Here is a 24,883-nt window from a genome sequence, read left to right as displayed (position 1 = left end):
TTAGCCCAGTTTCAGGGTCTGGCCATTGCAGAGAAACTCTGCAGGAGCCAAACAAGCTGGATTTGCATAACACGACCAGCCACAGAAAAACAAGGTAAAAATTAAGCAAGTTCTCGTGGGATCCGGTGGCTGATAGATCCTTAAATAACCTCCGAGGAATAAACACAATCAGTGTCTGAATCCGTGCACTGCCTCCCACCACAATTATGTTCCGCTCACAGCTTTAGGGCAACGTTTCTCAGCCTTGGCAACTTTTAAGATGGGTGGACTTCAACTCCCAGAATCCCCCAGCCCGCACGGTTTCGCATCAAAACTCAAAACAGAGCTGCACCCGTCTCCGTCTGCTCCCCTGGTTTCTCCAAAATTCAGCTTTTCAAGTCATCTGGTGCCGTAATTTTCAACCCGAGCAACTGGTAGGAAGGCTAGACTCCCAACTCCCAGAATTCCTTCAAATGTCGACTGGGGAATTCTGGGAGTTGAAGTCCGCCCATCTTAATGTTGCCAAGCTGAAGAAACATTGGCTTAAGGGCAGGGGTAGGCAACTTGGCTCTTTTATGACTCGTGGACTTCAACTCCCAGAATTCCTGAGCCAGCCACGTTGAGGGGAAAGGGAGAGGTTTCCATGCTGGCTCAGGAATTCTGGGAGTTGAAGTCCACCAGTCATAAAAGAGCCACGGTTGCCTACCCCTGGCGTAGGGTAACAGTTTTGCAAATCAGTGGTTTCAGGATATGGAATTTACAAAAGAGAGTTGTTTTATTTATATTTTGGTGGATGCTGCAGTTCCTCTCTTGTGCGCGGGGGTGTCTGTGGGCAGGGGGTCAAAAAAGTCAAGATGGTGGCCGAATAATGTGACCGAAGCCCTGTCTTTTTTTTAATGTGTCGTGATGTGTATAAAAGGTGCACTGCAACCATCCCTTGACCTCAGCCCTTCTCGACCTGCGGTGGTCCAAGGCAACAGAGAACAGGTCTTCGCTCCAAAAACAGGGCCTAGCTGGGGTTTCCCCTTCGCCGTTTTATTCGTGACATTAATTTCTTTATCAGTTGCAGCAAGTCCTCAATCAGTGGCAGTTTTTTTCCTTCGTTAATAGAGGGAGTTGCAGCCCTGAAATTTTTCTGCTGGTGTTAAAGCTCCCTCTACCGATTGTGAATTTTTTAAAAAAAAAAATGGAGAAAAGAAAACTTAACAGCTCGTTCCTGAAGTCCTGTTATCTGTTTCCGATGCCTTTAATATCCCCCAAATTTCTCAAAAATGGCGATTGACGGCTATAAAAGGGGGGCTAGTTAAGACCGAGCCTTTTGGCAGAGAAGGTGACCCACCCAGGGCTGGTGAACCTTTGGTCCAACCAAGCAGAATAGAATAACACGAGTTGGAAGGGACCTGGGAGGTCATCTAGTCCAACCCCCTGCCATCAAACCGGTTGGTCAACATTGGTAGCTTCAGGTGATGTATGAGCCAGACTCACGACTCCACGGGCAAGAGATTAAAAAAATAGGGCAAGCATTAAGCAAACCAGGATAAATTTTTTCCTTGCTTCTTCCTGGTCATGGCAGGGAAGTAGAAGAGGAGTGGTTGGCTTTGCAACAAACAAGTGTGATTATTTCGGGCAGAAGCCAAGAGGGGGAAAAAAAGGGAAATAATTCAGCCAAGAAGAGAAGAGGAAGGGCTGAAAAAGTTGCATGGGAAAACAAAAAAGTAGGTAAAACTGAGCAAGAATTGCATTGGATCCAGAAACTTCTTCTGGAGTCAGGAAGTGGATGCTTAACGTGCGTTTTGGAAATCCTGGAGGCTGAGGGTTGTCGGGGTTTAGGTAGCCAGCATTCCCAGCTTGTTGGCGTCCCATCTGCCAGCTACTTCCACAAGCTGGGTTAACAGCAGTCTGCGCACATCTAGAAAGCAGAGTCTGCTGTTGGAAGGCTGTTGGCTGCATCGGCCCCTCTTCCTTAGGAATGTCCCATTGCACCGGTGGTGTGTGTGTGTGTGTGTGTGGTGGTGGGGGGAAGTAGTCACCACTTTGAGTACTTCCTGCAAGCCGCATCTCGGTAGAAGCGGAAGATGGTCTCGGCCGCTCGCTGCGCGGTGGCAATGCACTGCTGAAGCTGCAGGGATTAAGGGAAGGAGAGATGGTTAAAAGCAGGAAAGAGGGAAAGAAAAGACCCCTTTCAAATGGACTGGGGGGCGGCGCAGCCCTTGCTGTCTGCCCCTCCCTGATAGGACCACAGTCCCAGGTCTCAATTACACCCATAGCAATAGTGCTTAGCCCTTAGACTTATATACTGCTTCACGGTGCTTTACAGCCCTCTCTAAGCGGTTTACAGAGTCAGCATATTTGCCCCCAACTATCTGGGTCCTCATTTGACCGACCTCGGAAGGATGGAAGGCTGAGTCGACCTTGAGTCGGTCGGCATCGAACTCCTGGCTGTGGGCAGGAGCGTTGCCTGCAATGCTCATTCTAACCACTGGGAAGGAAGGAAGGAAGGAAGGAAGGAAGGAAGGAAGGAAGGAAGGAAGAAAGGGAGGAAGGAAGGAAGGAAGGAAGGAAGGAAGGACGGAAGGAAGGAAGGAAGGAAGGAAGGGAGGGAGGGAAGGAAGGAAGGAGGGAGGGAGGGAGGGAGGGAGGGAGGAAGGAAGGAAGGAAAGTAGGGAGGGCAATAGCAATAGTCCTTAGATTTATATACCGCTTCACAGTGCTTTACAGCCCTCTCTAAGCGGTTTACAAACTCAGCATATTGCTCTCCAACAATCTGGGTCCTCATTTTACCGACCTCGGAAGGATGGAAGGGCGAGTCAACCTTGAGCTGGTAAGAATCGAACTGCTGGCTGTTGGCAGAATTAGCCTGCAATCCTGCATCCTAACCACTGCGCCACCACAGCACAGTCTACCTGCATACAGGCAGTCCTACAACACTTCATTTAGTGACCGCTAAGTTTGTAAGTGTGAAAAACGGTCATAAGTCACTTTTTTCAGTGCCACTGTAACATTGAACATTACATGACCTGTTGTTAAGCCGAGCACTATCAGTATGCGAGAATATTATAATAATAATAATAATAATAATAATAATAATAATAATAATAATAAGAAGAAGAAGAAGAAGAAGAAGAAGAAGAAGAAGAAGAAAGAGGAGGAGGAGGAGGAGGAGGAGGAGGAGGAGGAGAAACTGATAGATGCTACCCAGAGTACGATAAAGGTAAAGGAATCAGACACCCTCAGCTGCATAACAGCCAGAGAAAGAAACTTAGAAAAAAATTCCCCTTTGCTAATCAGGTGATTAAAAAAGACAGTGGAGCATTTGCACTTTCAGACTAGCAAGATTCTGTTAATGCAGCCTGACCATAAAGGACAATTAGCTCCTCTTTTCGACTTTTCTTATCTGGTCTCCTCGCAAGGCCGTGTTTTAATTTGCCAATTTATATGCAAAGGGAGCCGTCCATTCTCCCCCACACACACACCCCACACCAATATACTGAGGAAACTTCCAACACAGTTCTCTGTGCCCCCCTCCCTCCTCCATGTCAGCCGAGCCGTTCGCGTAGGGCTGTCAAAAACTGTCTGCCTCGCTTATGCCTTTTCAGCTCAATTACCAGCGGCGCACGGCGTGGCCGGAGTGCGCCAGTCCGCAGCCGGCGGAGAATGCAGACAAGCGGTTACAAATCAAGAATCAGTTCAGCCCTCTCGCTCAATTCAGCGGGCCATCAATCTTTCCGGGCGCACGCCGCCGAGCCAGTGTGGTGACGCGGGAACCGTCACAGGAAAACGGCGAACTGTCCTTCCTCCCCAATTGGCCCTGCTTGGTCTTGGCCAAACAGAAATAATAAAAACTCTGGAAGAAAAGCTCTTCCCGGGCGCGCACGACTGTTTCAATCCCATCCTCTTTTTCTTACTGAGGCCGATGCAGGTTTTAAGGTTTCCGAAGATGGGTTTGAAGCCAGCCTCAAAAGTAACGGGAATTCTGGGAAGGCGGCCCTGCGCAACCGAAACGGAAGAAAGTCCGTGTGTTTCCACTGTCTCCTTTGGCTACTTTTTCCGATTTTGTTCTTGCTGGACCAAATCTGTGGCAAGGAGGGATGGGTTCCGGCAGAGAATTTTCGTGGCTCAGAGTTGAACTGCGGGGACTTAGAGCTCTCTGGGCTTGTTTGTTTTCTTGCAGACATTTCACGACCCAACTAGGGAAAGCCATCAGGGCTAGAAGGGAGTGGGGATTGCACTCCGTTTATAAACCCCACTCACTTTTAGCACTGATGTTACCTAGTTGGGTCATGAAATACCTGCAAGAAAACAATCAAGCTGAAAACGCACTAAAGACCTTACAACTCTCTTCCTCCTGCTCCTCCTCCACTCTGGAAACCCCACTCCCTTCTGGCACTGGTGATGTTACCTAGTTGGGTCATGAAACGTCTGCAAAGAAACCACCAAGCTCAGAGAGCACCAAAAACTCTACAGTCTTCCTCCCTCCTTCCTCCTCCTCCTCCTCCTTTCTGTTCTTCTATACTACAAGTCCCACTTCCTTCTAGCACAGATGATGCTACCTACTTGGGTCATGAAACGTCTGCAAAGAAGCTCAGAGAGCATCAAGGACCCGAGTCTTCTTCTTCCTCCTCCTCCTCCTCCTCCTCCTCCTTTCTACTCTTCTATACTACAAGTCCCACTCCCTTCTAGCACGGATGATGCTACCTACTTGGGTCATGAAACATCTGCAAAAAGACCACCAAGCTCAGAGACCACCAAGATCACATCCTTGCCTTGGGAACAGAGAGAGCACTTTGACACCCAGGGACAGTCAGCTTCCCTGCATCCACAGTGAGATCACCACCCAGGTGATTGCACAGACCAGAGTTGAGGGCGTTCACACAACTGTAGCTTCCAAGCCACAGTGGAACAGATTCACACAATACTCTTATCCTCCATGAAGCAAACCAACTCAGGTGGCCCCCCTGCACGTTGCTCGGTGAGACCAAAATCCTGTGCCAAAACCTTCGCAGCTGGCTTCCGATGAGCCAAGTCAACGGGGGGGGGGGGGGGGGGGGGGGGGGGGGGGGGGGGGGGGGGGGGGGGGCGAAGCTGGATTTGCTTCACGACCGTGTGATCTGCTTAACAACCGTACAATTTCAGTTAATGATCCCGGTGAAAAACAAAAGCTCGTGAAATCGGATGCAGCCCCGTTGCTTAGCAACAGGCATTCCAGACCTAATTGGATGTTTTTTGCTGTGACACCTGTAAGACAAGGACCACCTAACCTATTTTCCCCCACCCCAGAGTCATGGTTTGGGCGGCGACTTCCCTCCAAGCAAAGGTTCAAAAAAGCGGCGAGAATCTGCACCGCGCGGCACCCACACCCGACATGGGTTTGCTGGGTTCACAAACACACACACACACACAGTTCAGTTTGTCTGTCTTCAATCCGGCACGGGGGGGGGGAGCAGAGCAAGTGACAACAGCACATATTTTGTGGCTCCAGATAATGGGCTATTGCAGAAGCCAAATTAAATGTGCCACGAGAAGCAATCCACCGTGTCCGGTGACGGGTTTTTTTTTCCTCCCCACCAGCAGCCCGAGGGCTTCTGCGTGGTTGTCTGTCTGCAACACAAGGCAGCCGCTGAAGGACACAACTGGGTTGAAATTGTCCAGGAACGGAGAAGACCCAGCTGGGCAGGGTCGTTCTTGATCCGTGGGAGACAATGGAAGCAACCTGTTCACTGTCCTGTCTCCTCCTCCAGAGCAAAGCTTTCAAACCAGCGCGGAGGCCAGCACGCCATCAAGCGTCCCTGAGCTCAGATCCAGAAGGAGAGTAAATTTGAATCATTTGCTCTCCCTTGCTGGCTGATGCCAACCGCCCACGGCTGCCCAGGTGACTAAGACACCTGCCAAGGAAAAGATGGAAAAGAGCCGTGGTGTGTCTCCAAGCCGCCGGGCGATCGGCAGAGGGATGGTTCCGTGTGCACGTGCTCGCCCACCATTCTGCGGACCGGTTACAAACAGGCTGCAGTCCGCTACTGGGTCACAGCCCCGGGGGTTTAGGGACGCCTGTGCTAAAGGATGCTGGACAACTTTTAGAGATGGAGAGCCGGAAAACCCCGAGCGTTTTTTCCCCCCCTTCCCACCTGTCCCTTGTCGGATTCTTTTGCGAGCCGTTCTAAAGACTCGGTGCAAATTAAGAATTATGACTTTACATATATTTTTTTTTCTTGTTAGTTGCGAAGTCTCGTCTGACCCGTCGCGACCCCACGGACAATGTTCCTCCAGGTCTTCCTGTTAGGCTAGCTTTAAAATGGGGTTGGATTCTTTTCCGTTCAGTGTGTTGTGAAAACCTAGCTCTTTTCTTAAGTCTATTGTGTGAACTAGACTATTATGTTACTCCAGACTTAAGTTTGGTGCAACCTATTGTATGAGTGCAGCAATTGTATTTTTTTTTATTTTATTTAAGTTTAATGCGTAGGTTTGTGAGCACCATCGGCCCTGGTCCTATATCATGCCACTTTTTTTTTTTTTTACCTTTTCAAGACTTATTATTGGGTGAGCCCTAATAAAGGCAACCCCCAGGGGGAGAGCCTTCTCTGTGGCTGCTCCTGCCCTCTGGAATGACCTACCCCACGACCTACGTACAGTTGCGGACCTGCGCCTTTTTTGCCGAGCCCTGAAGGCCCATCTACTCCGTGCGGCCGGCCTGGCGTAGTTTGATTATGTTTCAGTGGGGGGTTTTTGTATGGGTGTGTTTTTAGAACAGGCCTATTATTTAATTCGATTTTAAAACAGAAACTATTTATTTATTATCGTGGTTTTTAGTATCGCCTGTTCACCGCCCTGAGTCCCGCAAGGGAGATAGGGCGGTATATAAATTTAATAAATAAATAGATAAATTAGGAAATCAAAATGAGAATTGGGAACTCTAGAAGTTCAGCTGCATAATTTTAGTTTTTAGTCTATCCCAGACTCGGTGCAAATTACGAGGAGAGCATTTCGGGGCCATAGGGAAAAGGGGGATGTGTAAAACCAAGGCCAGACATCACACAACAGGCTGATGTTGTCAGGCTTCTGCGGAGCCTGCCCTGATTAAAATGGATGTGTGGTTGTGCCCTCTCCGTTCCCCTTCACCTAAGCGCCGATTTTAGCCAGAGGCGCTGGAGATGGTGATGAATGCTTAAAGAGGGGGAGACAATGCTCGCAAAGACCCCCAAAGGGGCATTCCTGCTAAACAGGGGTGGGGGGGAAGGAATCAGTACAACAGCGCTCACGTCAAGCCTGAAAACAACATTTAAAAAAAAAAGCAATGACCGAGGGGCATTAAATCAGAAGAATTAAAGCGCAAAGGGGCTATAGACTTTGACATTCATCAAGAGCAGGAAAATCTCCCAGCTGATAGGCACAAAAAAACCACCTTTAGGAGATAAAGTACAAGTGGTCCTCGACTTACGGCTGGAATGGAGCCTGGAATTATGGCTGTACGTCAGGGCAGTCATTAAGTGGGTCACCGCTCGATCAAGCTCAGTTTTAAGTTGTTAGGCAAAAGCAGTGATTGTGAGCGCAGCTGTCATTAAGTGAGTTTGGGGGCATTTTTTTTTTTAACTGAAAATTGGGAGGGGGGCAATTTCATTGCTGGCTGGGGAATTCTGGGAGTTGAAGTCCACCCCTCTTAAAGCACACTGACTAGGGAATTCTGGGAGTTGAAGTCCCTCCATCTTAAAGTTGCCAAGGCTGAAAAAATTTAATCTAGTTCAGTGCCAAGAATTTACCTGCCTAAGAAACGGCCATTGGAAGGAAGAGAATCTTTGTAGAATCAGGGTTGAACTGTGGCATCCTTGGTGTTGCTTGTTTTCTTGCAGACGTTTCATCACCAAATGTGGTAACATCATCAGTGTTTTGTTTACAGGGTTTAACAAAGAGCAAACCCTCCATCCTTCTAGCATTGATGATGTTGCCTAGATGGGTAAGGAAACGTCTGCAAGAAAACAAGCAAGTTCAGAGAGCACCATGGACCCCACAGTTGTCCTCCTCCTCCTCCTCCTCCTCTCCACAAACCCCACTCCCTTCCAGCACTGATGATGTTACCTAGTCGGGTAATGAAACGTCTGCAAGAAAACAAGCAACCTCAGAGAGCACCAAGGACCCCACAGATCAACCCTGGCTCTTCTCTTCCTTCAAATGTGTGTGTGTGTGTGTCTTCATTCCTAGCGGGATAACGACGGCTACGGCCCGACGCTATCAGGAGGATATCCAGCCCGAGAAGGAACACACCAACCTCGGCCAAAGAGAAATCTGGGCTGCAAATAATTCTGTTTTTCCAGAGCCCCCATTTATTACAATTCACTCTTGGAATGAAAACGCGGCCTTCGCCACCTGACAGAAACACTGGTCTAATTAATGGTGCCTGGCCGCCGGCGCCACTCAATAGCGCATTAACGTCCCTAATTGTCCCTTCGGAGCAGGACGGGCTCGGCGTTCCGAGCCATTTGGCCGAGATGCGGTGACGGTAATGAGAAACGACTCGGCGCGTCTCGCCTGGAATGCTAAGGGCCCTTTGTCGATGCACAGCCAGGACACAAAGGAGAGCACATCTCACCCATTATTATTTTTTCTCTCTCATCCTCAGCCTGTCTGTCTCTCTGCCACCCATACCCGTGCACGCTCACATAGAGGCAGTCCCCAAGTTGCGACCGTTAGGTAACCATCGCTAAGCAAATCATCACGTAAATCCACCGTTGTTAAGCAAAGGCCACAGTCATTTAACCAAAGGTTCATTCCAGTGGTGGGATTCAGCCGATTCGGACCACTTCGGCAGACCCGGTAGCTAATTTTTTGTTGCCCAGACCCAGAATGGACTTCCGGAAGTGACATCCATACAGAGAACCCGTTGTTCACATATTTGAATCCCACCACTCCTTCCTTCCTTCCTTCCTTCCTTCCTTCCTTCCTTCCTTCCTTCCTTCCTTCCTTCCTTCCTTCCTTCCTTCCTTCTGTGGTAGGATTCAGCCAGTTCGCACCACTTCGGCAGAACCGGCGGCTAATTTTTTGTTGCCCAGGCCCAGAACAGACTTCTGGAAGTGGCATCCATGCAGAGAACCGGTTGTTCACACATTTGAATCCCACCACTGGTTTATTTGTAGTGCGGTTTTGCAAGAAAATCAGAAGGACGGGTAATCCACGACTTACAACAGCTCGTTTAGAGAGAAGCAACCTAGAACTAAGGAGAAACTTCCTGACAAGTGAGAACAATCAACCAGTGGAACAACCTGCCTCCAGAAGCGGTGAATGCTCCAACACTGGAAGTTTTTAAGCACTCGGCACTGCAGTTGCTGAGGGAAACAGTGTAAAATCAAAGTGAGGAAAACCTGTAGGCCAGTCTAAAAAATAAGCAAGGCCCCTAGATGTATTATTTTATTATTATTATTATTATTATTATTATTATTATTATTATTATTATTATTATTATTTATTATTATTATTATTATTATTATTATTATTATTTAAAATGAGGATTTAAATGAAAAATCTAACGAGAAGGCTGGGTTTTGGACACCAGGGGGATCCCGAATGGATTTCCCTCCGTAATCCTTTGTTCTGGGTACGTTTTTCAAGGCTTTGAAACTGCTTGCAGGGTGGAAGCAGGCCGAAATACTTTGAATAATATTAATAATAATAAATCAGCGCGTGGCCCAAGGAGGTGCACGGTTACCATGGATACCTGACACACTGGCAGACGGTTGCCTTGGGTTTAACACGGCAATTTGTGATTTCTCTCCCCCCCCCCCCAAGTACTGGCTCCTTCCTCTGATAACACTCCCTCCCCCCCATAGTGTGTGTTTTTTTGGGGCATCTCAGATTGGAGTTAATCCATCTGGATCGGCCAAAGTGCCGATGCCACCCCATCCATCAGCCCCGAACGGGGACCGATCCACCCATCTTGTATGTGTGTCAGGGATATCAAAAATATCAAGAGGCAGCGGACAAACAAAGCACTCAACACCCCTCCCCTCCAGGCAAATGGGGGTGGGTGACAAGTCCAGATCCGGATAGGCGATACCCATCGGCCGTCATCCTCACCTGTTCTTCGGAACACGTCCCCTTCATGGTGGAGAGCAGGACTTTTTTCTCAACGCTATCGATGGCGAAGGTCAACACCGCAGGGGCGTCCTGCAGGAAGACAGAATATTGAGCTCCCGGAGGCTACGGAAATTCTTAATTTTGATACGAATCAGAACTGGCCTTCCCAACCCTTGCCTCCTACCGTGCTCCCCCGAAAATAAGACCCAGCCAGGAAAATAAGCTGATTTTTTTCAGGATGCTCGTAATATAAATAAGCCCCAGTTAAGATCGTCAGCCAGACGGATGCATTTAGTACAGGATTTCCCTGGAAATAAAACCTAACCGGTAAATAAGCTCTAATGTGTCTTTTGGAGCAAAAGTTAATATAAGACCCGGTCTTATTTTCGGGGAAACACGGGTACATCTCCCCTAAATTCCCAGGAACCCTCTAAAAGGCCATGAAAAACATTAGGTCTCCTTGAATTCAGCGAAGCAAAATGGACGTCACCAAAGGATTCGTAGCCGCTCGGTTTGCTTAGGAGCGTGATGGGTTTTTGAGCCCACCCTATCTACATTTCCTTGTGAAATACTGTACATGGGGAAATCCATACAGGGGTTAGGGTTCGGGGTTCGAGTTAGGAGCTGGGGTTAGGTTTTCGAATTCAGCTCGAGGTGCACAATTAGCAAATGCAATTTTTCTTGCCACGTTCAAACTTCTCCGTTCCGAAGTAAGTGGATTAAAGCAGATTTGGCGAAGTGTTGCTATTTTCCCCGTTGAAGCGCGGCCGTGATGCAGCTTTAACTTTCTGTGGGGATTGATTTATTTTTTCAATAATCATTCGGATTTTCCAATCCCCTTTATTCGAGGAATTTAGGGAGCGTGGGATGTAAATAATTCGAGTAAATAAAATGTGATTTGGCCTTAATGATCTGGTTGAATTATCTATATAAATAAAAATGTAAATGTTCGTTTGTTCAAAATCTTAAATCTCCGAAAGTTCTTCACCGATTGCTTTGAAATTTTGACACAACGTCGCATTCGAATACGCGCGTGTTTTTATATACCTATATTATATAGATGTCACACCTGTGACAGGTAAAATCATGCTTTTTTTGGAAAACAGCACCATCTGTTGGACGTAAAAGCAACACACGCTTTTACCAGACTGAGCCACAGCAACGCGTGGCTGGGTACAGCTAGTTGATAATGGAAAGAAAAAAGCTGGGTTAATTAAAAAAAATAGTCCAAATTCTTGGATTGTCTAAGGCAGCCTTTCTCAACCTGGGCAGTTTTTAAGATGGGTGGACTTCAACTCCCAGAATTCCCCAGCCAATAGATTTGCTTCAATGCCCAATATTCCCCAGCCAGCATGCATGGACATCAACTCCCAGAATTCCCCAGCCAGCAAGGATTCTGGGAGTTGGAATCCAGACCTTAAAGTTGCTAAGGTTGAGACTCGTTGGCTCATGAGTAGAGATATACAAAACGTTTCTGATTAAAGAGCATGGGATTAGTAATCCAACAATGTGGATCAGGACTACAACAGGAAGACTTAAGTTCTAGTTCTGTTTCATGCTCAGAAGTTAACTGGACCAGTCTGAAAGCCCGTCTCTCTCAGCCCTAGGAAAAGGCAAGGACAGCCCATTCCTGAGAAATCCTGCCAAAAAAACTCGCAGGGACCCATCCATCAGTTGCCAGGAGTCAAGAGTGACAGGCAGGCACTCAACATCCGATATTTTGGGAAATAATATTTTTTCTCCCGTTACTCTTAGGGATGCTTTTTTCCTCCCAATTCCCAAACGGACTGCAGCTTCAGAGGAGACGAGTTTTCCTTAGAACAGAATGCCTTCCCCCATCTGCACTCTTTGTCAACGTGACTGAGTGATGCTTTAGCCATCAGCAGGAGACAGAGAAACAAGGGGGAGGAGAGAGGGAGGGAGAGGGAGGGAGAGAGAGGGGGGAGAGAGAGGGAGAGAAAAAGGGAGAGGGAGACAGAGAGGAGAAAGGGAGAGAGAGGAGAAAGAGGGAGAGGAGAAAGAGGGAGAGAGGCAAAAGAGGGAGAGACAGAGAGAGAGAGGAGAAAGGGAGAGAGAGAGAGAGGAGAAAGAGGGAGAGAGGGAGAAGGAGGGAGAAAGGGAGAGGGGCAGGGAGAGAGAGGGAGGAGGGAGAAAGGGAGAGAGAGGGAGAGGGAGGAGGGAGAAAGGGAGAGGAAGGGGGGAGAGAGAGGAGANAGAGAGGCTGGTGATGGAGAGAAGCCAGCCACTGACAAAAAAACCAGCAAAACCATTCAGAAAGGCTTAAGGATTTTGGGGTCCAGAAGAACGGGCTTTTAGGGCTGCCAAGTCTGAAGAAGCCAATTACCCGCTGAAGCTCTTTGACTGGACTTGGCATCGTCACAGACACGATTTACCGGCCAGGTGCCCCAAAGCCGAGGGTTCCCTCCCTGGCAGCCACACCAGGTTGAATCTGGACATTGGAAGGCCCGTGTTGCATAGTGATGCCTCCGGCAGGGCTGGAGGTCAGATCTGGCCTATGTTGCCAGAGGGTTGAACTACAATTCCTATCCTCCCCAGCCAGCCTGGGATCAGACTTCCAGCCTTCAGGAGGGGGCTGATGTTGCCAAGAATCCAGGCAGGCGAGTCCTTTGGCTCAATGTTTCTCGACTTCTGCAACTTTTAAGATGAGTGGACTTTAACTCCCAGAATTCCTCAGCCAGTGGGGAATTCTGGGAGTTGAAGTCCACTCATCTTAAAAGTTGCAGAAGTCGAGAAACAATGCTTTGGCTGTTCCGTTAGTGATATAAGCAGAAACTTTACCCAATCTTTGCTCATGTTGTCTCCTGCCTGCTCCTCCCCAGTGCCCGGTGGGGCCTTTGCTACTCCCTGCCACCAAAAGAGCAACAGCATTTATCCTGCCTGGAATGAAGAAGGAGCCCACCTTTTCTTGCTTCGCCGTGGGGTCCAGGAGGATATTGCCACTGGCGTCCAAGGCGCAGGTCACTCCGCAGAACAAGGAGCTCATTGGCAGCCCGGCATCCACCAGTCCCACGCAGGCGGCGTTCAAACAGCTGGAGAGCAGCTTTACGGGTAGAGATTTGATTCAAGGAAAATAAGAACAAACCAAGAGAGGGAAAGAGAGGAGAGGGACAGAGAGAGAGGGAGAAAAGGAGAGGGGGAGGAAAAAAGGGAGAGACAGAGGGAGAGAGAGAAAGGGGGAAGAGAGGAGGGAGAGGGAAAGGGAGAGAAAGGGAGAGGGAGAGAGAAAAGGGGAGGGACAGAGGGAGAGAGGGGAGACAGAGGGGGAGAGAGGAGAGAAGAAGGGGGAGAAAGAGGCGGGGAGGAAGAGATGGGGAGAGGGGAAAGGGGAGGGAGAGACAGAGGGAGAGGAGGAAAAGAGGGAGAGGTAAAAAGGGAGGGAGAGATTGAGGGGGAGACAGTGGGAGAAAGGGAAGGGAGAGGGAGAGAGGGAGAGAGGGGGAGAGAGGGAAAAGGGGAGGGAGCGACAGGGAGAGAGAGGGGAGACAGGGAGAAAGTAAGAGGGGGGAGAGAGAGGAAGAGAGGAAGAGGGAAAACGGGAGGGAGTGACAGAGGGAGAGAGAGGGAGAAAGGGAGAGGGAGACAGAGGGAGAGAGGAAGAGGGGGAGAGAGAGGGAGGGAGGGGCTGGTGATGGACAGCAGCAGGAAAACTAGCCAGATCTGCAATTCAGAGCCGTGGGCAGCTAGCCAGAATTGCTAGGAATCAGGGGGCCACATATATTTTAATAACATTTTTCTCAATACAGGGTAGTCCTCCACTTATGACCGTCCTTCTAGCGACCATTCAAACTTACAACGGCGCTGAGAAAAGTGACTTCGGTCCGGTCCTCACCCTTACGATTATCACGCATTTCCACAGACCCATCCCCAAGTTGCTCAGCAGGCAGTCGATTTAACATGCAAAAACGCTTGCAAGCCGATCTCTCTTCCCTCTCAAGGCCTCCCGCTCTGCTGCGGATAAGTAGCTTCCTGGGGATTGACTGGCACAGCTTAAAAAAAAGGGGGTCCGGGTTTTCACGGCCGCTGCTGCCCTCTGCTGCCCTCCGCTCTGCCAAGCCGTTTCAGCTCTTTGGAAGTAGAAGAGAGAAGACGAAGAAAATCCCCCGCGCGGGGCGGGGGACACACACACAACAAATAAAGGAGGCGAGCCTAATCCAAAGGCTTTCTGACTCTCACAAGCCATCATGCCAGCAGGAGCCTGGCAGAGGTGAAACCAGGTTAAAGACAGGGCAAGCTAGCATGTGTTCTCGCTCACTGTATTCTTTTTATTGCCTTTTCTTAACGGCTCGGTTCAGGTCAGGATCTCCGTTTTCGTTTGGCTAATTGATTCAAATCACACCGGGGGCTTGGAATCAGGCAAGCGGCAGCATCTCTTCTCTAAGGCCCATAATATATCCTAGGGCTGGCTGGGGGTGATGGACACGGTAGTCCAAAGTATCTTAAAAGCTAACCCCCTCCCCACCCAGGCTGAAGAGAAGGGCAAGCAAAACGTAGATTCATTTCTCGCAAGGTTTGATTTGATCTGATCTAGCGGAGCTAATAACTGTAGTCTGTTCAGAAGTTTGGGGGAAAAACACAGAAAGACAAACTGTTCTTCAGAACTCTGTATTGCGGTTAAGACAGGCACACACACGCATGCACACACACACACACACACCTCAAGCTGCTGCCCTCCAGCTGTATTGAAGTCAGCCTCTTTCTAAAAAAGATACAGATCCAGCATCTGCAATCACCTGAAGAACCACCATAACAGAAGAACGGGGATGCAGGTTGCCCAAAACTACCGCCTCACAGGTCTTCTTGATCATCTGCTCTCTGCTTTTTTCAGAGACACCTGCAAAAAAAAAAAAAGGGTGGGTGGGTGGTTAGAAGGCTTGGCAATTTGCTAAAATGTCCCAATGTGCTGATGCTGAGACTCTAGAAAGAGTACAGAGAAGAGCAACAAAGATGATTAGGGGACTGGAGGCTAAAACATATCAGGAATGGCTGTTGGAATTGGGTATGTCTAGTTTAACGAAGAGAAGGACGAGGGGGGACAGGATAGCAGTCTTCCAATATCTCAGGGGCTGCCCACAAAGAAGAGGGAGTCAAGCTATTCTCCAAGGCGCCTGAAGGCAGGACAAGAAGCAACGGATGGAAACTCATCAAGGAGAGAAGCAACCTAGAACTAAGGAGAAATTTCCTGACAGTTAGAACAATTCACCAGTGGAACAACCTGCCTCCAGAAGCGGTGAATGCTCCAACACTGGAAGTTTTTAAGAAGAGACTGGACAGCCATTTGTCCGAAATGTTGTAGAGTTTCCTGCCTGAGCAGGGGTTGGAGTAGATGACCTCCAAGGTCCCTTCCAACGTTATTATTATAATATAGAAAATAATCAAATGGCGGTATAGTCCTCAACGGAGGTTTAACTGGGACATGAATTTCCATTGGGAAATTCCATTGGCGATTGTTCCGTCATTCATGCTCAATTATTTTTTTTACAAACTTTGGATTATTAAGCAAATCACCGCAGCCGTAAAGTGAATCACGAGGTCCTTAAGCGAACCGGGCTTTCCAGATTGAGTTTGCTTCTCAGAAGCTGGCTAGGAAGTTCGCCAATGGCTTTGGGACGCCGCAAACATTGTAAATTCATACTGGATGCCAAGTGCCTGAATTCTGATCACAGGACCCTGGGGATGCTACAGTGGTCATAAGGGTGAGGACCGCTCATAAGTCACTTTTTTCAATGCCACTGTAACTTGGAACGGCCACTAAACGAATCATTATAAATCAAGGACGACAGGTGGTTGAAGTTACAACAGTACTGAAAAAGAGTGACTTATGACCATTTTTCAGACTTAGGATTGTTGCGGCATCCCACAGTGATTTACATTCAGGTCCTTGACAACTGACTCACCTTTATGACGGTCGCAGTGTCCCGGGGTCATGTGACCCCTTTTGCAAACCTTCTGACAAGCAAAATCAATGGGGGAACCAAATTCACTTAACAACCGGGTTACTAATTTAACGACTGCAGGGATTCGCTTAACAAATGTGGCGAGGAAAAGTCGTAAAATGGGGCAAGACTCACTTCACAAATGTCTCACTTAGCAACGTACATTTTGGGCTCAGTTGTGGTCGTATGCCGCGGACTTGCCTGTACTTGTATAAGGCATTCCTGACAGGTCTAACAAAGAGTAATCTAACTGAATTCAATTCTGCTTCCAGCACATCCCACTGGACACGTTTCTGGGCAAAGCTTCCAAGTGAAATAAGAATTTCAGGATTTCCAGGGACTTCCAAACAGCTTGCATAATACAAAGATTGTGATACAGGTAGTCCTCCATTTACAACCATCAGTGACCATTAGAAATTACGACGGCACCGGAAAAAGTGACATGACCGCTTTTCCAGACTTACAACGGCTGCAGCATCCTGGGGTCATGCGATCCCCTTTTGCGACCTTCCGACACGCAAAGTCAATGGGGAAGAAGCCAGATTCACTTTACAACCGTGTTACTAACTTAACAACTGCAGCGAGTCACTTGGCAACTGTGGCAGGGAAAGATGGAAAAATGGGAGCAAAACTCAACTTAACCCCTGCCTCACTTAACAACAGAAATCTTGGACTCAGTTGTCGTCATAGGTTGAAGACACCTTATATTCCTAAGTGGAAAAGGCCCCAAGTTGCTCACACCTTCCCAAGCAGCCTCTCTGCTTCTACTGTGATTTTCTGTGATCCGTTGGGTCCGTAAGATCTTTTCAGAAGAGGGCTTCTTGTCCCCTCCCCCAGACAGGAAATAAATCCGTTCCTTTTTCAACTGCATTATTTCCAGCAAAGCCAGCTTCTCCACAGACTCTGTCAGCGTTGAAAAGGATCTTGAGAGAGAAAGGAATATTATTTTGTTGTTGTTTTTTCCTCTCTCTGCTTGCCAGCAATCTTCCTTTGTGAGCTCCTGGCAGAGGGAACAAAACATCCAGATGGCGTTCTTGCTGGGGTTCCAGATGGCCCGCTTGGTTATGGAGATAACAGATCACCTCACCTTTGGATTGTGCTCCCTTCAAGAAGGGTGGGAAGAACGGTGAGCGTGCCCAAGAATTTAAATCAGAGGAAGGGTTGGACAGAGTGGCTATGCTCAGACATAACACAAATGCGGGATTGTTATATGTCTATGGAGATTCGCAGTCATCCAGGTCCTGGTTGTCCCAAAAGGGGCTTTTTCCAGAGGCAACTGGACTTCCTTCGTTTTTCCTTGAAGATGTTTCTCTTCTCATCCAAGAAGCTTCTTCAGTTCTGACAGTCACTGACTTTGGGCCAATTACCAGGAGACAGAGTTCTAGTCCTGCCTTAGACATGCAAGCCAGCTGAGTGACAATGGGCCAGTCCCTTATTCTCAGGGTTGTTGTTGTTGTTGTGGGGAAAACAGAAGGAAGATGTGTTGGATAGGTTGTCCCCTTGAGTTATTTGCAAAAGTAATAAAAGCAGGGATATAAATAAATAAATACAAGCATATATGTGGTATCTACCAGCATCGAACAGGCAAACAAAAACCCCTCACCCTTTGGGGTGATCTCCAACATAGGGCCCCCTCACCTGGCAGGCCCACTTTCGGCCTTAGCAGCACCTCCAGAGTCGCTTTATCGTAGATTTCCTTGCTGACCTTCACTTCTGTGGGTCCGTACACCCCGACTAACACAGAGGTATCCCCTGAAAATAGCCAGAAAAAAAAAAAGAAAGGCTTTAAATATGCTCCTAGCAGCTGAATTGTGGAAATGAGGGAATTTACAGAAAATTTATCTACTCTAAATTTCTCTTTTGGGAGGGAAACTGACCTGCGGCACAAATATGTTGAATTGCTAATAACTGGAAGAGTTGAAATGTAGCGAAAGTTATCCAAAGGATAACTTTGGCATCCTCCACGATTTTCAAAAGGGGGGTTGCTGCAAATAACCCCGGGAGTCGGAAGTCCACACGTCCTAAAATGGNAAGTCCACATGCCTTAAAATTGTCAAGGTTGAGAAACACTGCCTTAAGGGGAGGGAGCAAGCCCCCCCCAAAGCCAAGTTGCATGCAAAGTGCACGTTCAGCCCTTTTCCTCTGACACGCATCTTTTTGTGATGCATATTTCTGATTTGCTTGGTGCGTCTCCTTCCCCCCCCCCCGCTGCCTTTTTACTCCAGCAAGCGATCAAGATGCCCAACATTGTGTTATTTTGCGATTTATTTATTTTTTGTTCAGTTTATGAGAGCTTGTACTGCAGAAGACTCTGGACAGCAAATCTAAGAGTTATATCGCTCTTGCTTTATCTCTCTCCATTCCTATTATTCTGTCTGTCTGTCATCATCATCATCTGTATCTAATTTCACTATATCCAATCTCTATATCTATATCTATGTATCTGTCATCATATCTAATTTCTCTATATCCAATCTCTATAATATATATCTATCAATCATCATCTATATCTAATGTCTATATCTAATCTCTATAATCTCTATCTGTGTATCTATATATCTATATCTATCTATCTATTATCCATCTCTATCATCTATCAATCTCTCCTTTATCCATTCCTCCCTCTTTCTATATATCTATCCAGTTCCCATCTATCTATCTATCTATCTTATCTATCTATCTATCTATCTATCTATCTATCTATCTATCTATCTATCTATCTATCTATCTATCTATCTATCTATCATCTACCTACCTACCTACCTACCATCATCATCTATATCTAATTTCACTATATCCAATCTCTATAATATATATCTATATCTATGTATCTATCATCATATCTAATTTCTCTATATCCAATCTCTATAATATATATCTATGTATCTATCAATCATCATCTATATCTAATGTCTATATCTAATCTCTATAATCTTTATATCTATATATCTATATCTATCTATTATCCATCTCTATCATCTATCAATCTCTCCTTTATCCATTCCTCCCTTTCTATATATCTATCCAATTCCCATCCATCCATCCATCCATTCCTCCTCTCCCACCCCCCTTATATATCTGCCTCTATCTCTTGGAGATTGGGTGGACGGGACGGGGGTGGGGAGAGGACTCCTGGGCCCCCGAAGCGTTGCTGGATCCCATGCCCATCATCCTCGCCCATCACCTGAAAGCTAAACCTCCGACGGAGCCCCCCCCCGCCCCTGAATCCCCTTCTCCCCCAACCGGGCGCCCTCCGGGGGGCTGGCACAATAGCCCCCACCGCCCTAATCCCGAACGGGCGCCCCCGTTCTGCCCAGGGCGGCGGGCGGAGGAGGAGGGCGAGGCGGGCGGGTGGGTGTCCCGGCGCTGCGCTCCGCCCGTTCCCGGGCGCGGCTTGCGGGCTCTCCGCCTCTCCGGCAAGATGGCAGCAGCGACGGCGGCGGCGGGTCGAGCCGGGCTGGGCTTCCTGCGGGGGCTGCGGCTCCCCGGCCCGGCCGCGGTCAGGGGGCTGCGCGCAGGAGGGGTGAGTCGCCCCCCCCCGCCCGGGCTGGGGGGGGTCTCCCTGGAAGAGGGGGGGCTCTGGGAGGGGGGGTTGCTAGTGCAGGGGGGTCTCTGGGACGGCTAAAGCTCCGGGGAGATGGGGGGAGATGGGGGGGTCTCCTAGGGATGGAAGTGGGGCGGTGGGCGTTATGGATGAACTGCCCTTGGGCAGTGAATAGGGCCAGCGAAACGTCACGTAGAGATCGGGCATTTGAGAAGGTATGGGGGTCTCCTGCTTGAGCGGGGGGGGGGGGGTTGGACTAGAAGACCTCCAAGGTCCCTTCCAGCTCCATTATGATTGATTGATTGAAATGGTCTAGGCTAGGGTCTCCTGCTTGAGCGGGGGTTGGACTAGAAGATCTCCAAGGTCCCTTCCAGCTCTATTCTGATTGATTGATTGATTGATTGATTGAAATGGTCTAGGCTAGGGTCTCCTGCTTGAGCAGGGGGTGGACTAGAAGACCTCCAAGGTCCCTTCCAGCTCTATTCTGATTGATTGATTGAAATGGTCTAGGCTAGGGTCTCCTGCTTGAGCAGGGGGTGGACTAGAAGACCTCCAAGGTCCCTTCCAGCTCTATTCTGATTGATTGATTGAAATGGTCTAGGCTAGGGTCTCCTGCTTGAACAGGGGGTTGGACTAGAAGATCTCCAAGGTCCCTTCCAGCTCTATTCTGATTGATTGATTGAAATGGTCTAGGCTAGGGTCTCCTGCTTGAACAGGGGGTTGGACTAGAAGATCTCCAAGATCCCTTCCAGCTCCATTCTGATTGATAGGGGAGAGGTATTGGGGGGGGCTTCTCCAGATGGGAGGATGTTGGGGATGTCCCGTTAAGGAACCAGATGGGGAGCATTATTTGGGGCTCCCCAAAAGTTTTTTTTGCAAAATTCTTTACAGACACAGACACACACACACACACACAACCAGAAGGGGAGCTGACCCGACATGGTGGGAAAGCCCCCAACCCCGTATTTGGGATCCGAGGAGGAGGGATTGGAGAAGGCAGATGATCCACCATCACCTGCCTTCCAGAGCAGAGGGACGACACGCCCCATCCTCCCCAGCCAAGGTGGTTGGGCATTGTTGTCCAGCCACCTTGCAGGGGGCCGGGACCCTTGCATGATGAGACCCCTTTCTTTTCTGGTGGATTTCTGAAAAGATCTGCCGAGTTGGGCCCCCAATCTCTTCAAAAACAGGGCTGTCCAAACCTGGCAACTGGACGACTGGTAGACTTCAACTCCCAGAATTCCCCAGCCAGCCCTGTTTTAAAGAGAGAGAAAGGAGTGCGGAGTGTGTAGTGTGTTGCACATATGCGCAAATGAGGGGCTGAATGCAAAGGTTTTTTTTTTCCCAACAACCTTGCAAAGAGCAGTGGAGGGCCCCTTCCCAGAGTCAGCTGTTGAAGTGGGCGGCTATACTGTGGAAACTAAACAAATAAATCCATAAATAAGAGATATTGGGCCATCCGCCATCCATCTGGCTGAGAATATCTGCAAGACTAGGTGCGAAACTAGATTTTCCAGTTCCCCAACCCCTTTGTTCAAGGCTTAACCCAGTTTTTTCTCAACTTGAAGACGTTTGGACTTCAACTCCCAGAATTCCCTGGCTAGACTGAAAAATATTGGGTTATAACTAGGTGGGGATCAATCCCCAAAATAAATAATATCTCAATTTTTGTTGGTAATTGGGAGGGAAGGCGTGTTTGGAATAAGATGTATCTAGGGGTGTGTGTGTGTGTGTGTTTGCACACACACACACGTGTATGTAACCTTTCCTTATCTTTTGCCCTCAAGGCCTGTTGGATTACAATTTCCATTGTTCTACAGATCCCATGCAGCACATTCATTTCACTTTATTCGGTTGTATTCCGCCTTTATTAACATTTATAAATAACTCAAGGCGTTGAGCATACTTAATACTCCTTCCTCCTGCTATGTTCCCCACAACAACGACCTTGTGAGGTGGTTTGGGCTGAGAGAGAAAATGGGTGTCCCAAAGTCACCTAGCTGGCTTTCATGACTAAGGCAGGACTAGAACTCACCGTCTCCTGGCGATTGGCCCAAAGTCTTCCAACTGGCTTTCATGCCTAAGCCAGAACTAGAATTCACAATCTCCTGTTGGTCCAAAGTTACCTAGCTGGCTTTCTTGCCTAAGGCTGAACTAGAATTCACTGTCTCCTGGTGATTGGCCCAAAGTCACTCACGCCTAAGGCAGGACTAGAATTCACAGTCATCTGGTGATTGGCCCAAAGTCACCCAACTGACTTTCATGCCTAAGGCTGAACTAGAATTCACTGTCTCCTGGTGATTGGCCCAAAATCTCCCATCTGGCTTTCGTGCCTAAGGCAGGACTAGAACTCCCAGTCTCCTGGGGTTTGACCCAAAGTCACCCAGTTGGGTTTCATCCCTAAGGCAGGACTAGAACTCATCATCTCCTGCTGATTGGCTCAAAATCACCCAGTTGGGTTTCATGCCTAAGGTGGAACTAGAACTCTCCATCTCCTGGTTGCTAGGCCAGTCCTAGACCACATCTCCCGGTCACTAGACCACATCTTAATGAGATGCTATTCGTCCCACCTCTGGTGCATTCGACGTGGCCTCTGCAACCACAGGAGAAACCCAAAATCCATCGTTTTCTGCACTGAATATCTGGATGCGCTACCCCCCCCCCCAGTTTGCACGTGAAAAGCTGCAACAGTGTGCAGGCTTCTGGGAGGGTGTTTCAGCGGGGTGTGCTTCTGAGAAGGCCCTGCCAAATAGCCAGCCTCAACCCCATCCCTCCCAGTGCAAAATTTAAGGATGCAAAAAAAAATAAAAATCAATTCAATCAGGAAATAAAAATCCTGTTCAGAAAAATGCCCGGTTTACTTTTCAGAATGCCCGGGACGTCCTTTGCAGGGGTCTGTTTGTGTGTGTGTGTGTGTGTGTGTGTGTGTGTGCCAGCCTTCGGCTTCTGGGCAGAAGGGAGGAGGGCAGACGGTGCCCTTGTGAGTGCCTCCTCTGATTGGTCCATTCCAGGGGGCGTGTTGAAGGCAGGTCATGCGTCTCCCCAGCACGACCCGGGCACCAGCGATTGGCATGGAGCTTATTTATGCCAAGGGCAATTAGCTTCTCCTGGTGTGAAAGGAGAGGATTTGTGGGGTTTTGCGCCAAGAAGGGTGCTCTGGTTTGTTAACTAAAGATTCTTTTTTCCTGAAAGGGAACTCTTAATCTGGAACAGCTACTACAGTTTTAAATCACCTTGTTTGGAGAGTCGGCCTCGTGAGAGAATTCAGAGCAGGATGGAACAATAGCAGACATATTCAGCTGCAAGGCCTATTGGTTAAAGGCTGGGGGGGGCGGGCTGTGAGCTTGTCACCCAGTCTCAAGATGAATCTAGATTATAGGACTGGGGTGGAGAATAAAAGGAAGAATGATTTTCATAGAGGCCGCCTTCCAGAAAACAGAATCTGCCTCTGTGTTTTTCCTTCCTTCCTTCCTTCCTTCCTTCCTTCCTTCCTTCCTTCCTTCCTTCCTCCCTCCCTCCCTCCCTCCCTCCCTCCCTCCCTCCAGTCAGTCTGTCTGTCTGTCTGTCTGTCTGTCTGTCTGTCTGTCTGTCTGTCTATCTATCTATCTATCTATCTATCTATCTATCTATCTATCTATCTATCTATCTATCTATCTATCTATCTATCATCTGCCTGTCTGTCTGTCTGTGTATCTATCTGTCTGTCTGTCTGTCTGTCTGTCTGTCTATCTATCTATCTATCTATCTATCTATCTATCTATCTACCATCTATCATCTTTTTCTCCCTCCTGTATTTCTGTCCATTTATCTATCTCTCTTCTTTCTTTCTTTCTTTCTTTCTTTCTTTCTTTCTTTCTTTCTTTCTTTCTTTCTTTCTTTCTTTCTTTCTTTCTTTCCAAATCTATCTATCTATCTATCTATCTATCTATCTATCTATCTATCTATCTATCTATCTATCTATCTATCTATCTATCTATCTATCTATCTATCTATCTAATCTATCTATCTATCTATCTATCTATCTATCTATCTATCTATCTATCTATCTATCTATCTATCTAATCTATCTACCTACCTACCTACCTACCTACCTACCTACTTATCTATGATCTATTTTATGTAATCTTGGTCAATCTTGCAAAATCCATGCATAGACTGACCTGGTTATGGTTTGGATGGGGTTCCATGCCATCACCAGCTGTTGAACTTCATTCGAAGAATCTTTAGAATAAAAATAAAATAAAATAAAATAAAAGCTAGCTTCCTTCATTCTGTCACAGCTCAACACTCTGTTCCTCAACCTCAGCGTGCGACTCCTGGAATCTCCCAGGCGGCCACTAAGGGACCGGTCATAAGCCAAGGACTACCTACTTGTAAATCCAGCCCTTGGGTCGCCCTCCCAGGCCGGCTGTGGGGCAGCTCTGCTCACCCCCTCACGCAGGTATTTCTGCCCTGTCCCCAGGGATGTCTCCGGCAGCAGGAATTCACCTCCCTGGAGGAAAAACCCCAGTTCCCGGGAGCCTCGGCCGTCTTCATTGACAGGCTGGAATTCATACAGCCCAACGTCATTTCGGGGATCCCCATCTACCGGGTCATGGACCGGCAGGGGCAGATCGTCAACCCCAGTGAGGACCCCCAGGTGAGTTCTAGGCTCCGCCTCCCCCTTACCTGCTCCCCCAAAACAAAGGGCCATCTTTCACTTTCCGCCCTGTCTTGGCTCCGTCTGCAGATTTCCCAAGAGGAGGTGCTGAAGTTCTACAAGAGCATGACGCTCCTCAACACCATGGATCGAATCCTGTACGAGTCCCAGAGACAGGTAGGAGGGTGGCAGGAAGGGGGGGGAGGCAGGACAGGTGATCTCCAGGTGGCCACTTCTGCCAACTCCACTGGGTGCCCGTTTGCTTCCGGGTCCAATTCAAGGTGTTGGCTGTCCCCTAGAAAGCCTTACCTGGCGTGGGACCAGGCTACCATTAGGGACCGGCTTCGGCCCATTACATCAGCCTGTCCTACCCAGTTAGGCAGGGAAGGCATGTTACAGACCCCCCCCCCCTCTGTTAAAGAACTCTGACTGCAGGGTCTCGGAAGAGAGCTTTCTCTGCCCTTGTGCCCACCCACCCTGTGGAATATTCTCCCCCTCCCCCCAAAGGTAAGGCAGTCCCCCCCCCACTCTCCTGGTCTTCCGAAGCGGAACCAAAACATGGCAATAGCAATAGTCCTTAGAGTTACTCCTGGCAAAAAATAGAATAGAATAGAATAGAATAATGGAATGAAGTAGAAGAATAGAATAGAATAGAATAGAATAGAATAGAATAGAATAGAATAGAATAGAATAGAATAGAATAGAATA

At 48.3% G+C, this 24,883-nt stretch overlaps 2 protein-coding genes across 2 annotated transcripts in view; one reads left to right on the top strand and one right to left on the bottom strand.

The window, feature by feature from the left end:
- Positions 1 to 1,986: 1,986 nt before the first annotated feature.
- On the bottom strand, positions 1,987 to 18,240 carry EXOSC5 (exosome component 5). Its single transcript, XM_029285803.1, has 6 exons — positions 18,213 to 18,240; positions 17,631 to 17,744; positions 14,769 to 14,890; positions 12,959 to 13,099; positions 10,039 to 10,128; positions 1,987 to 2,098 (listed from the first exon to the last, which is right to left on the bottom strand). The coding sequence occupies exons 1-6, from the start codon at positions 18,238 to 18,240 to the stop codon at positions 2,006 to 2,008; spliced, it is 588 nt and encodes a 195-aa protein (XP_029141636.1). The 3' UTR covers positions 1,987 to 2,005.
- Positions 18,241 to 19,413: 1,173 nt separating this feature from the next.
- Positions 19,414 to 24,883, top strand: part of BCKDHA (branched chain keto acid dehydrogenase E1 subunit alpha) — a 12,351-nt gene continuing 6,881 nt past the window's right edge. Inside the window, exons 1-3 of the mRNA XM_015824580.2 lie at positions 19,414 to 19,515; positions 23,999 to 24,175; positions 24,266 to 24,352. Of these exons, the coding sequence (XP_015680066.2) occupies positions 19,414 to 19,515; positions 23,999 to 24,175; positions 24,266 to 24,352 (366 nt within the window). The remainder of the gene's footprint in view (positions 19,516 to 23,998; positions 24,176 to 24,265; positions 24,353 to 24,883) is intronic.

This window comes from Protobothrops mucrosquamatus, unplaced genomic scaffold, assembly GCF_001527695.2.
Source record: "Protobothrops mucrosquamatus isolate PMUCROS unplaced genomic scaffold, P.Mucros_1.0 scaffold2283, whole genome shotgun sequence".
Classification (NCBI taxonomy): domain Eukaryota; kingdom Metazoa; phylum Chordata; class Lepidosauria; order Squamata; family Viperidae; genus Protobothrops; species Protobothrops mucrosquamatus.
This window is presented reverse-complemented; position numbering and strand designations above follow the sequence as displayed.

What these genes read in the sequence shown, in the direction of transcription:
- EXOSC5 (XM_029285803.1), bottom strand. Translation starts at nt 18,240, where the DNA reads ATGTTGGGCATCTTGATCGCTTGCTGGA. An exon ending in CCACGGCGAAGCAAGAAAAG is followed by an intron (nt 10,129 to 12,958) that starts GTGGGCTCCTTC and finishes GTCTTCCTGCAG; the next exon opens with GACGCCCCTGCGGTGTTGAC. An exon ending in GGACGTGTTCCGAAGAACAG is followed by an intron (nt 2,099 to 10,038) that starts GTGAGGATGACG and finishes TAATCCCTGCAG; the next exon opens with CTTCAGCAGTGCATTGCCAC.